The following is a 14,483-nucleotide window of genomic DNA, read 5'->3' on the forward strand; positions in this document are numbered from 1 at the left end:
AGGGGGTAGTGGAATGGGGGGAGGAGAAGGGCAGTGGAGGCTAATGAAGGAGGAAGGTTTGTGACAGTCAGGAGGGGAAGAAAGGGAAAGAAGGGTAGGGGGCTGGTTCGCAGCATGTCCAAAACAACAAATTCGCCATTTTGGCTGAAGATGCTGGTGAGGAAAGCTCTGAACTGGCGTGTATGGAGCCGACTGAGCACCCTGGGAGGTAGTGGCTCTGGTGGGGGGAGTGCAAGGAAGGAAAGGCAGGTTCCAGTTATAGGGGATTCAATTATTAGAAAGTTGGATAGAGTAATCTGCCGTAAGGACCCTTCATGATGAACAGTCTGCTGCTAGGCCTGGTGCTAGGGTTTGGTATGTGGTGGAACGAGTGGACAGATTATTGGGAGGGGCTGGGGAAGACCCTGCACTCTTGTTACACATAAGTACCAATGATAAAGTTAGAGGAGGTGGTGAAGTCCTCAAGAGCAATTTAAAAAAAAAACTAGGTGTAAAGTTGAAGGCAAGGACTTCCAAGGTAATTTTCTCAGAGATATTACCTGTTCCACGAGCAACGCTAAGAAGACTTAATGCATGGCTGAGAGATTGGTCTAGGGAGGAGGGTTTTGGGAGAACTGGTCTGATTCCTCAGTCGGCTACAGGCTCTTTGCTAGGGATGGGCTGCACCTCGATGATGGTGCAGCTGTTTTGGGGGAGAAGATGGCTAGACGGTTGGAGGAGATTTTAAACTAGGCATGGGGGGGAGGGTTCAGTAAAAGATTCAGTGGAAGACAGGTTAGATGAGATAGTGGGCAAAAATGGGGGAGGAGATTTGGTTGGGGGTACTGTTAAGGATAGGGAGGACTACATGTCATTTGTTCAATATGGTGCCAGTATTAAATGTATGCAAATGTAAGGAGTCTGACTGGTAAAATGGGAGAGCTGGAGGTGCTGGTGCTGGAGGGAAAATATGATGTGATAATGAGAAAATGAGGGGGCAGAAGTCTTCTGGGTAGTTCTTCAACAATTGTAAAGAGTCCAGCAAATTAATTTAAGGGGTATGCTATAGACCCCCTATTGTAAATGAGGAGGAGGCTAAGCTCCTGATGCAAATAGAAAAGGCTGCTAGTTTGGGTAAAGTAATGATAATGGGGAATTTTAATTACCCAGATATTGACTGGAGCAACAGTACTGTCAGATCAGTTAATGGGAACAAGTTTATAAACTTGTTGCATGACAATTTTATGGCACAGGTTGTTGAGGAGCCAACCAGAGAAAATGCTATTCTTCATCTAGTGATCTCAAAGGACCCATAACTTATAACAAATGTGCAAGTCATTGAACCCCTGGGTAATAGTGACCATAATGTTATATAATTTAATGTCTGGTGCAAAAAACAAATATACACTGCGGCTAATGATGGGTCTGAATTTTCCCAACCCGTACCCGACCTTAATCCACCCTCCATTAGCCCGTGCCCGCCCGCATCTGACTTCCACGTTGCTTTCATAGACCCGCCCCACAGATGACATCACAAAAGGGGCGGGACGAGCAGGCGCAGCATCTATAAAAGACGAACCCGGCAGTCAGCATTTGATGGTGGCCACCCGCAAGGAAGAGTGGGAGATCAGCCCGAACCTACCCAACCCGCGTGTATTGGGCCGACCTGCACAACGGGCAAGAGAAAACATGAATTTCAGAAAAGCTCATTTTAGTGCCTTAAGGGCTGCCCTTCAGAGCATTGATTGGGGCATTAAGTTTTCAGCTAAAAACACAGAACAGAAATGGTTGTCATTTAAATTGATTTTAAATCATTACTGTTCTCAATTTATTCCCTTAAGAAGTAAATGTAGAAGCTCTAAAAATCACCCTATGTGGCTTAATAAAGAAGTAAAGACATTAATAGGAAAGAAGAGAAAGGCATTTAAAAACTAAAAGTCTGTTGGGACAGAAGCTGCATTTAATGAATATAAATACTATAATAAATGTTGTAAATCAGCAATCCGGAAGGCAAAGAAAGGAAATGAAGAGTGCATTGCGGCGGAGGCTAAGACTAACCCCAAAAAGTTTTTAAATATATTAATAGTAAAAAGATGCAGGTTGAGAGTGTTGCTCCATTAAATATTGGTACCCAGGGCCGCCATCAGGGGGGGGGGCAGGGGGTACAAGTGTCCTGGGCCTGAAGGGAGCCTGGCAGTGCTGCACTTTCAAAAGAGCCCCTTGACAGTGCCAAAGTTGCGCAGCCATTTCCAAAGTCCCGAACAGCCGAAATGGGGAAGTGCTGAAGTCCTGAAGTGGCAAAAATACCTGAAGCCACGAAAACAGCTGAAGCCAAACTCCCGAAGCGGCGAAAAGACCCAAAGCCACGATAATAGCCGAACTCCTGAAGCGGGGAAAAGACCCAAAGTCACGAAAGGAGGCAAAGTTGAAGTCTTGAAGCCATGAGTTAAATTCTACTGAACACCAATTTGAGGTTTTTTTTTAATCCCCTGGCCATCAATGTATTATTTTGATATTCTATAAAACCCTGCCACCAATGGTTTAAAAAATATATTCTTTGGGGCCCCAATTTTTTTTTTTTTTTTAACTTGCAAGGGGGACCCTGACCACCAAATTTTTTAAAACACTTGGGGTGGGGCTTGGGGGCTGGGTCCAGAAAATTTTGTTGTACAGGGCCCCGTGATTTCTAATGGCGGCCCTGATGGTACCTGTATGGTTGTAACAGATACAGAAAAGGCAAATGTGCTAAATCCGTTCTTTTCTTCAGTGTATACAATAGAGGAGTCTTAGTTCCCAGGCTCACTTCATAGCTGCACTGATGGCTCAGTTCAATTTAGTCAGTGGCTGACTCAGGATTTGATTCATAATGCTTTAATAAAATATGTAAACAAGGCTCCAGGGCCTGATGGCATACACCCCGGGTTCTAAGAGATCTTAGTTTAGTTTTAGACCAGCCCCTATTTCTGATTTTCTCAGATTTACTTTCATCTGGTATGGTACCTATGGATTGGAGAAAAGATGATGTCATTCCAATATTTAAAAAAAGGATTACAATCTCAGCCTGGCAATTATAGGCCAGTAAATTTGACATCTGTGGTGGGCAAATTATTTGAAGGCTTGTTAAGGGATCACATTCAAAATTTTGTCCTAGTGAATGGCATTATGAGCAGCAATCACCATGGCTTTATGAGCAGCAATCACCATGGCTTCATGAAGGATAGGTCATATCAGACAAATGTAAGTGTTTTTTATGATAAGGTAAGCAACATGCTGGACAGTGGGATATGAACTATTTGGATTTTGCCAAAGTGTTTGATACCGTGCCCCTCAAACGACTGCTTGTTGGGCTTAATAAAGTCGTTTGCACATGGATAGGAAACTGCCTACAGGATTGGGTACAGAGGATGGTTGTTAATGGTACATTCTCTACTTGGAGTAAGGTTCTTAGTGGGGTCCCTCAGGGCTTGGTATTGGGTTCACTTTTATTTAATTTGTTCATTAATGAGTTAGGGGAGGGTATTATAAATAATGTATCAGTGTTTGCAGATGACACAAAACTATCCAGCCCAATTAATTCCATCCAGGATGTGGCATCCTTGCAAAAGGATCTTGACAAACTGGCAATCTGGGCAGATAAGTGGCAAATGAGATTCAATGTTGATAAATGTAAAGTCGTGCATCTGGGATGTAAAAATATTCAAGCCACAAATACCCTTAATGGGACTGCACTAGGCAAATCCATTATGGAAAAGGGAGTCCTTGCAGATGATAAACAAGGCTGTAGCAAGCTATGCCAGTCAGCAGCATCAAGGGCAAATAAGGTCTTGAGCTGTATTAAAAGGGGCATTGATTCACCGGAGGAGGGGGTCATTCTTCCACTTTATAGAGCACTGGTAAGGCCCCATCTTGAATATACCGTACAGTTTTGGTCTATATCACTCAAACAGGACATTATTGAATTAGAGAGGGTACAGAGAATGGCAACTAAGCTGGTAAAAGGTATGGGAAATCTTAGCTATGAGAAAAGACTGGCTAAATTGGGGATGCTCATGCTAGAGAAGAGGCACTTAAGGGGTGATATGATAACTATGTATAAATATATAAGTGGATCATATAATACCGTATATACTCGAGTATAAGCCGACCCGAGTATAAGCCGAGGTACCTAATTTTACAACTACAGCCGGGCGCTGTGTGATATTGCCATCACTGTTAATCCTTCATATAACCAACAGAGGGCGCTGTGTGATATTGCAGTCACTGTTATTCTTTCATATAACCAACAGAGGGCGCTGTGTGATATTGCAGTCACTGTTATTCTTTCATATAACCAACAGAGGGCACTGTGTGATATTGCAGTCACTGTTAATCTTTCATATAACCAACAGAGGGCGCACTGTTATTCTTTCATATAACCAACAGATGGCGCTGTGTGATATTGCAGTCACTGTTATTCTTTCATATAACCAACAGAGGGCGCACGGTTATTCTTTCATATAACCAACAGAGGGTGCTGTGTGATATTGCAGTCACTGTTATTCTTTCATATAACCAACAGATGGCGCTGTGTGATATTGCAGTCACTGTTATTCTTTCATATAACCAACAGAGGGCGCACGGTTATTCTTTCATATAACCAACAGAGGGTGCTGTGTGATATTGCAGTCACTGTTATTCTTTCATATAACCAACAGATGGCGCTGTGTGATATTGCAGTCACTGTTATTCTTTCATATAACCAACAGAGGGCGCACTGTTATTCTTTCATATAACCAACAGGTGGCACTGTGTGATATTGCAGTCACTGTTATTCTTTCATACAACCAACAGAGGGCGCACTGTTATTCTTTCATATAACCAACAGAGGGCGCTATGTGATATTGCAGTCTCTCCCCAAGCGAACTGTTGGTATAAGAATGATTAAAAGTGACTGCAATCTCAGCTACTGCCCGCTGACCCAAGTATAAGCCGAGGTAGACTTTTTCAGCACATTTTGGATGCTGAAAAACTCCGCTTATACTCGAGTATATACGGTAATCTCTCTAATGCTTTATTTACCAGTAGGTCTTTCCAGCTGACACAAGGTCACCAATTCCGATTAGAAGAAAAGAGGTTCCATCACAATATTCGAAAGGGGTTTTTTACAGCGAATGTTGTAAAGATATGGAATTCTTTCCCTGAATCAGTTGTAGTGGCTGATACATTAGATAGCTTTAAGAAGGGGTTGGATGGCTTTTTAGCAAGTGAGTGAATACAGGGTTATGGAAGATAGCTCATAGGTGATCCAGGGACAAGTCAGTAAGGATTTTCCCCCCCTCTGAAGCAAATTGGAGAAGCTTCAGATGGGTTTTTTTTCCTTCCTCTGAATCAACTGGCAGTTAGGCAGGTTAAAAAAAGTTAAAAGGTTGAACGTGTGTCTTTTTTCAACCTAACTTACTATGCAACTAATACTTACCATGTTACAATCACCAGGCTTCACAGTGTAAAAAATGGCGATTTTTTGATGAGGATTCGTACGATTTTCAGATCGTGTGTGCCGTGTGCCGACATCTTTCGTCCGGCGGAGATCGGTCAGGTTTGATTTTGACCCGACCGTTTCCGCCGGAGACCATGGCACATCGTAATCTGATCGTTCGGCCATACGGCCGAACGATCAGATTACCCCCGATATAGCCATGCCTGTTAATGGCATATCGGGGAAAGATCCGCTCGTTTGGCAACATCGCTAAACGAGCGGATCTTTGCATCTATGGCCACCTTAATAAATATACCACAACGACAGCAAATGCACCAGGAGTGTACAATCAAGTCAACAGAAGGGACCGCAGGAGTACTTGGAGTGTGGTTTGGTGTAGACAGATTGTCTCATTGACTTACTGCTGAAATAAAGTTGACCAGGGGTATGTTTTAAATAAACTGTGCAAAAAAAAAAAGGAAAGTGTACCCCTGAATGATTGCGCCCTAGGCAGGTACCTACTCTGCCTACCTATAGTTCCTCCCCTGCAGAGTAGGTTTATGCATTCTAGAACACATATAGAAGATAAGGAATTATAATAAAAACTTTAAAAAAGAAAACATATTTTACTCTTGGCCCTTTACAAGATCACTGGGGGAAGAAAAACTTAATGTAAGTTTCAGGGTCACAAAATGTTACATGCGAACCCTGGGGTGGCTATTACCTTAAATATTAGTAACTTCCCTTCTCTTCTCCAGCGTAACCAACCCCAAGTAAAGGGCTATACATTAAAATATAAGTTTGTTTGGTGAGCTTGCCATTCCCTTAATAACTTAGTTGCTCTTCTTTGGACTTTCTTTATTTCATTAATCTCATTAATCCATAATACATTTTAAGTACAACTTTACAAGGTCAAAACACTGGTTCTTCAAATCCACTAACATTTAAAGGAATTGTTCAGGACAAAAATAAACTGGTAAAAAGGTATGGGTAAATAGGTAGACTGTGCAAAATAAAAAATGTTTTCAATATAGTTAGTTAATGTTATCTATAAAGACTGGAGTGACGGGATGTCTAACATTATAGCCAGATCACTACTTTCTGCTTTGCAGCTCTCTTGGTTTCCACTGATTGGTTGCCAGGCAGTAACCAATCAGTGACTTGAGGGAGGGGGGGCACATGGGTCATAATTGTTGCTTTTGAATCTGAGCTGCATGCGAAGGATCAATTGCAAACTCACTGAACAGTTATGTCCCCATTAAAGTCGCTGACTAACTCAGAGTTAGAGAGCTGAAAATCAGGAAGTTGGTCTCTGTTCTGTTTGATGTCCCTTACTCCAGCCTTTATCAATTACATTTTTGGTGAACTAACTATATTAGAATTTTTTTTATTTAGCACAATCTATTTACTCTGTTTCTATTTTTACACTGAACTGATCCTTTAAACCTGATAAGTCCTGATAAGGTCCAGGCATTCTGGACCCGTTATCCAGAATACTCGGGACCTGGGGTTTTCCAGATAATGGAGCTTTCTGTAATTTGCATCTTAATACCTTAAGCCTCCTAGAAAATCATTTAAACATTAAGATTTTTCTTCCAATAAGGATTAATTATAGTTTGGATCAAGTACCAGGTATTGTTTTAGTAAGGAAAAAAGAAATAATTTTTCACATTTTGGATTATTTGATTTTAATGAAGTCTATGGGGAAACAAGCTTTCCATAATTCGGGCCTCTCTGGTTAATGGGTTTCTAGATAACGGATCTCATACATGTACTTAGTCTTTTGTTTAACAAAAGTGCATTTAATATTAAATAGGTGTGTACCATCCACCATACCCAATACCATTTGTAGTCTATTTTTCAAATGGCACTTTTTATAATTCCATACAGCATACACATACAAAGTAAATTATTTCTTCTATAACCAGAATTGATTAGTTCACTGAATATTTAGGAAACCTACACTTTTTCAAAAGTGCCTTAGGCACTATTAGTGCAACTCAAACCACTCTTTTTTGCATTTTCTTTCTAGCTCTTTTCACCGCACAACACCCCCTTTTTTTCTGCTTCATGGAAAAAGAGGCACAGTAACCACACAAATCTAGTACATGAAGTGACTATGTGCACAATATTATGCAGTGGTATGGAGTCTTATTGGACAGTTTAATCAAAAACTGATAAGTGGGCATATAGTAGGATAGGATAGAACATGCACAATAATGCACAGAACATTTGAGGAAATTACAGAACAGTTTTATAAAACAAGGCCATGTTACACACAAATATATTTTCAAGACGTTTACTGAAGTATAGGACACCCAACCAACAAACATATAAAATGAAAATGAAAGCAATTTTCAAAATCTATTTACTTACAGAATGTTGTCTCCATTTCATCACAGCGTCTAATTTCAGATACATATCGACGTTGAAAGGAATTAACATTCTGATTCAACTGAGAGAAAAAAAGAAACAGTCAATGATGTCTGTATTTATTCCTTATAATCCTAATTCTGACAAGTATATGTAATGGTAGTAGGCACAGAAGGTCATCTAAGGGGCAGATTTATTAAGGGTCGAATTCGAAATTACAAATTCAAATCAAATCACAAATTCAAATTTAAAAGCACCAATTCAAATGTATTTTCGAACATGAGATGTATCACACCTCGACCATGGAAACAATTCTAATTGGAATATTTGCCACCTAAAACCTGCAGGGTTCAGTTGCAAGTCAATGGCAGAGGTCCGTTGAACCATTTGAATATGTTAATTGCCTTCCTGACATTCGAGTTTTTAGGTCTGTGTCCGGATTACAGAGGGCCAAAAAATTTCATGTGCACAGAAATTGAGGTTATTTTATATTATATGCTCCACTACCTTATACAAAGGCTGGGTAGTGAATGAAATATTGAGGAAGGAAAACATGTACCATAGATGCCTCATTAACCCAGACAAGGTAAAGTGGCAGCAGCACTGGGAATATCTCAGATCCACTGAAATGGTGGAAATGGTGGTAAGGGTGCACCATTCTAAATAATGCCGTTAAGAGTTGTGGAAAGTACAATACCATCAAGTATTTCACTGTGGAGGTATTCACAAGAGGATGGGCAATGGGTGGAAAGCTGCACCCTGAGTACTATATTCCCTATGAGGACACCAAAGACCACTTCCTCTACATGATATAAGTTTCAGTGGTTGAATGAATTCCCTCCTTGAACTAAATGGTTCTCTTTCTAATATTGGTACCCCATGGGACAACCCTTATAGGACATGTAAAGCCTGCATTTTCCTACTATGTATACAAGTTGGGCATATCTTCCCCACCCAAGCCACATCATTTGTACTGCATACACACACTCCATTTGCCAGAGCCATCACATTTTCCTAAAACAAATAGCTGCTTTCAACCTGGCGGCCAGATAGCATTGCGGGTTCCCAAAGAAACTGTAATGGTTGAACTGAGCTCAGGAGAGGTGATTAGGAGAAAAAAAAGGATCAGAGAGCTAGAGTTTCTAGCTTTATTGGCTGTTAGACTGGAGGGTGCGTTTAGTAATCTGAGCTGAGAACAACTGAGCATGTTCATTAGCTAACAGTCAAAGTTGATTCCTGAGGGAGGGGCAGTGGGTTAGAGGAGTAGAAAGATTTCTAAGTGAGTCAAAGCCACATACCCAGTAGGGAGAGCACACAATGCAGTAAAATTGACTGTAAATTGGTAATTTTTTGACCTAGAAGAAAGCATCACTTTTAGAGAATGTTGTTGATAGCAGTGGGGATACAGTGGGTAAATGAGAAAATAATTGCATGTTGTTGGAAGGATTTTACCATGTTTGCCTAGGGTCCAAGAATACAAAGCTACAATATGAATATCTTAAAAAAAATATTATGCCGTTGCAAAGATGTACCTTTTAATTGCAAATTGTACTTACATCCCGGAATTCCACTAGTCCAAGTTCTCCCAGCTCACTTACACACTGATACTCACTCCCAGCCTGCAGAAATAACTGTGCTAGACACATCTCTTCTCCCCGAAATAGGGAACCCATTTTCAGTCCACACAACAAAGGATAACTGGAAAAAAGTTACATGTGACAGTAAGAATATAGTCACATGGTTTGCAATTCTTCCTGAATGTGGTATGAGAATAAAAAAAAAATATAAAAAACAAGGAACTGGTTGTTGCAAATCTGTACTCCTAAAACATAATTAAAGAAATGACTAAAATGTAACTATTATTAGACAATTAATCAGAAAATGATTTAAGGAATACTGTCATGGGAAACATGTTTTATACAAAAGGCATCAGCAGCTCCTCCAGCAGAATCCTACATTAAAATTCATTTTTCAAAAGAGCAAACAGATTTTTTTAAACTTATAATCTTAGAAATCTGATGTCAGGCTAGACACATACTTAGTTTCCCAGGTGCCCTCAGTCATGTGATTTATGCCAGTGTCGGACTGGGCCGGCGGGAAACTGGGAAAAACCTGGTGGGTGGCCCAGACAGGATTGCTAGACATAAGATAGCTGGCGCTCCTGCCCTCCCCCCGTCCAATCGCGTAAGTAAGGCTTGAAGCAGGTAAGCGCCGGCAGAGAGGGAAGGACAGAGGGAGCCCGGCGGGGGGACCCTGCAGGGGGCCATGGCAGGGCCCTGATGTGTCAGCCCTGGTGGGCTCTCAGTTCGACCCTGGGCCCAGCACTGCTAGCTAGCGCTCCTGACCTCCCCCCGCCCAATCACATAAGGAAGGCATGATGCGTGAAGCAGATACACGCCGGCGGGAGGGAGGGGGAGTCCGGAGACTGGGTCAGCGAGGGGCCCTGCCACTGAGGAGAAGCAGCAGCGGCGGCGGCCCTGCTACGGGGGACCGGCGGGGGTCCCTGCTACTAGGGGGGGCGGCAGCAGGGCCCTGATGTGTCGGCCCCAGTGGGCCCTGACCCCCCCAGTCCGACCCTGATTTATGCTCTGATAAACTTCAGTCTCTCTCTATAGCTGCACTGCAAGTTGGAGTAATGCCACCCTCCTCCCTTCCCCCAGTTACATTGACAATTATATGTTTCTAAGGTTTGCCACCTTTCCCTGCCACTAACTCCGGATTGGGGTGATGATGTCACAGGGCAGGGCTATGACAAGTAGCTGATTGCAGCGTCAATCTCAGGGAGTCATGCTCGTTCTTCTTAATTTGTAAAACCAAGCAGGCAGTTTTGACCCTGGGCAGCCCTTCCGAAAAACCAAGTTATCTGGGTCAAAACGACATTTGGCAACCCTATATGTTTTTTTATTAAACTCAGGCCAAGTAAGGTTGAGACGGGGCAATGTCATTACTATAGAGGCAGTAGACCCTGTGGTTGTGGAGGGCAGTATTGGGACATGGGGCTTCCTCTATAGCTGTTCGACTCCCTGGAATTTGTGCATCTCCCGCAAACTATATACAGTGGGCAATAGCACCCACACGAGAGGGCAGGAAGGGGTGCCTTATTAGATTTTTTTGCAGGGGGCCCAGCACAGGGTCATTAAACCACTGTTTGTTTTTTTTAATGAATGAGTAGTGATGTGTGGGTTGAGAAAACCTCGACCTCAACCCACACCCTGACCCTAAACTGCAGTGAGCTCCTATTTATATAACGATAACTGACCCACCTTGCTATGATGCCACAGAAATGGGAGAGTGGCACGCTGTCGTGCAAGTACATAAAAGGGAGCGTGTCCTGTGGAAGGGGGGCACTAGGAGGTTGTGGGCGGGGTGAACGCAGTTCAGCCAGCACCTCCACCCCCTGCAAACTTTGTGCAGCAGTCGACCCGAACCAAACCCTTGAGTCCCGTAGGCTTTGGGTTGGCCTGCACATTACTACTTGAAAGCATTTAAGTGCCAGCTGAATTTTGCATTTCCTTTGCACTAAAGTGCATCTCGCAGGGGCATTTCCTGGAGAGGGGTGGTTGTTTACCTAAGCTATCTAAATCTTTTCTGAGCTTTCTAAATCTGAAATTTTGTGGAGAATTCTGACTTCTATACAGTGTCAGACTGGGGCCTGCAGCCTCAGGGCCCCCCACACCATCCACCAGGCCCCCCATACACAGAGCCCCCTCTTCCCACCAAGCACCCCATCCCAGCCACAACTCGCACCTCCCCGCTTGCATACCTTTTCCAGTACATCGCAGCCGGAGTCAGGTAATGAGGTAAGCAGCCGCATCACAGGGAGCATGTCTGGGCCGGCGGGGCCCAAAAGAGCTGGGGCCCACTGGATTTTTTCCCGATGTCCCACCGGCCCAGCCCTACCCCACTTCTAGAGATCAAAGAATTTCCAGCATTTTATTTCCCACTAATCATTATGAACCAAGAAAAAAACTTCTTCATGTATTGAGGTTTAGTTCTCCTTTAAGGCACAGAAGGAATGTTCAAATGGGTTTACTATGCATTGCCTGAAGCTCAGCTGCACTGAACACAGCAAATATCAGTAAAAATATATCAAAGCATTAAGGTGCTGCCTGCCTCCCTCAGGTTACTGTTGAACTACAACACCCAGAAACCCTTCTTGACAGGAAAGAGAGCTTTTTTTAAAATAACACATACAACATAGCTAATTCAGAAGTATTTGCCTTCTCTATCTTTTCAGCTTTCAAATGGGGGTCACTGACCCCATCTAAAAACACATTTTCTGTAAGGCTACATGTTTATTGTTGTTGCTATTTTTATTACTCATCTTTTTATTCAGGCCCTCTCCCATTTATATGCCAGTCTCTTATTCAATGCATGGTTGCTAGGGTAATTTGGACCCTAGCAACTAGAATTTGAATTTGCAAACTGGAAAGCTTCTGAATAAAAAAACAAATAATGTAAAGAATAACAAATTACAACAGTTGCAGATTGTCAAAGAATAGCATATCTACTTCATATTACAAGTTAAAGGAAAACTATACCCCCCAAACAATGTAGGTCTCTACAAAAAGATATTGCATAAAACAGCTCATTTGTAAAAACCCTGCTTCATGTAAATAAACCATTTTCATAATAATATACTTGTGTGGTAGTATGTACCATTGGGTAATCATAAATAGAAAATTGGCATTTTAAAAAATAAGGGGGCTGCCCCCTGGGATCGTACGATTCACTGTGTACACAAACATACCAACAAACTATACTTGTTAGGTCACATGAGCCAATTAACAGACAAGAGTTATTTTGTTTGCTTCAACACTTCTTCCTGTTACAGTATTTCTGGTCAGGTGATCTCTGAGGCAGCACATAGACCATTACGATATGATGGCTCAAGGCAACAGATGTAAAAGGGCAAGATTTACTTAAATATATAGACCAGTTTGGTAAGATTCTTTAATATGCCACTTAATATGATAAACTATCTGTTGCTTAAGTGTTCATTTTGGGGGTACAGTTCTCCTTTAATTTAAAGGTGACCAACCCCTTTAATTACGGATTACCTGTTGCAGATACACTTACTATTTCACTTTCTCTACAGTCCACCACCAGTTCTTGCTCTGCCTTCTGCACCCATGTTACAAGTTAATAGTGATGTGCGGGTTGAGAAATCCTCGACCCTAGCCCGCCGTGAGCTCCCGCAACCAACATGCTCCGCTGTGATGTCACGAAAGGCTGCTTGGCATAATGGCGCAAGTATATAAAAAGGAACATATCCAGCAGAAGTGGGGCACTAGGAGGCCCACAAACTTTGTGCAGCAGTCGACCCGAAGCCTAACCCACGGGTCCCGCGGGCTACTACTTAAGTTTGATCTCCCCTAAGCTATAAAAAATCCTCATGCACATACCTCAACTTAACTTGTCTCCAGCTCTTCCACGGGTTTCAACCACCTGGGTATGTTTAGAGTACAGCCCCGCCTCTGTTCTATACTTTCTATACCGTTTCTCTCAGGAGGACTGATTAACTCTTGCTCACCCAACCTGCTTCTTGATTTTGTTTCTGAATTTCATTTGGTCTGGACTGGAACACTGTTTATTTGACATCGTGGTATGCTAATGGACTAGCTCTATATTATCACACTCAGTTAAGTAACCAATAGGACAAATCTATTTACAATATAATGCAGTCCTATATACTTTGCTTCTGCTCTGTGCTGGAAGGAAAAGCATATACTAGACAAAGCTGGAATCCTCTACAAATGTGATTTATTCTGCATTGGTGGCAATAATGGATCAGAGGTCAGTGACCTTTATAAAAGAATTATATGATCATCAAACTCCTTAGTAAAAAAAAAAGCCTCCATACTAGGATACTTTAAAATCAGCACAGGAAAACTGCATATCAGAGTGGGCAGAGCTGCCAATCAACCCAGTAACCCTCCTTGGCAGGAGAGGGAGCATTTTTTTTTAAATTGAACAGAAGTCTCTAAAACACTCACAATCATAAACTGTTATTTACGTTGCTATCCAGCAATAATTAATATTGCCATCAAGGGCAGAGAAGCTTACATTGTGAATTAGTGTACAAAATAACACTCTAACCCCCTCTGGATGAAAAGCAGGAGTATAGAAGTGTAATAACTATCACATTCTGTCAGGGAGACCCTAAAATGTAATCAGAGAGGCAGAGAATCAGCATCTGCTGAGATATAAAGCACCATTATGGGGAAAAAGTTCCAGGGAATGCTATAGTTACAATTAAAGAAGTAAAGAAAAAGAAAGTACAAACAACACTCACAGACACAAACCTCTCTGCCGACTTCCCAACAACACAAGCAACAGCACTTCCTCTTTCTAGTGTATCAGCAGTGTGGGTGGAGGAATGGGGAAGTAAGCAAAGAAAGGGCGGGCCATAAAGGCTGCTTGCTCACGAGTTTAACAGGAAAGTGGAAGGATAGTAAAGAAAAAAAGAGGATTCAAATTTTTTTTCCAGATCAGGTGGATGGTGGTTGGGCAATTTAGCTGCTTACTAACAGGCTGCTGACTGGAAAAAACAACTATAATCAAACAAATCTACTGAAAAGTATAATTTGTTATTAACTGTTTTTAAACTTTAAAGTAAGGTTTGTATATTTTAATACTGTGGTTTCATTTTTATAGTGTTTTTTTCTGTTATATG

At 41.9% G+C, this 14,483-nt stretch overlaps 1 protein-coding gene across 4 annotated transcripts in view; it reads right to left on the reverse strand.

Annotated features, from left to right (window-relative positions):
• tcirg1.L (T cell immune regulator 1, ATPase H+ transporting V0 subunit a3 L homeolog) overlaps positions 1-14,244 on the reverse strand; it is a 61,938-nt gene extending 47,694 nt beyond the window's left edge. Inside the window, exons 1-3 of one of the 4 annotated variants that reach the window (XM_018225583.2) lie at positions 14,113-14,244; positions 9,364-9,505; positions 7,811-7,889 (exon numbers count right to left, since the gene is read on the reverse strand). In XM_018225583.2, the coding sequence (XP_018081072.1) occupies positions 7,811-7,889; positions 9,364-9,480 (196 nt within the window). In that variant the 5' untranslated portion in view covers positions 9,481-9,505; positions 14,113-14,244. Of the gene's footprint in view, positions 1-7,810; positions 7,890-9,363; positions 9,506-12,886; positions 13,129-13,212; positions 13,339-14,102 lie in introns of those variants that run through there. The other 3 variants (XM_018225582.2, XM_018225584.2, XM_018225585.2) reach the window with 3 other exon arrangements.
• Positions 14,245-14,483: the final 239 nt, after the last annotated feature.

Source organism: Xenopus laevis, chromosome 7L, assembly GCF_017654675.1.
Source record: "Xenopus laevis strain J_2021 chromosome 7L, Xenopus_laevis_v10.1, whole genome shotgun sequence".
NCBI classification, from domain to species: domain Eukaryota; kingdom Metazoa; phylum Chordata; class Amphibia; order Anura; family Pipidae; genus Xenopus; species Xenopus laevis.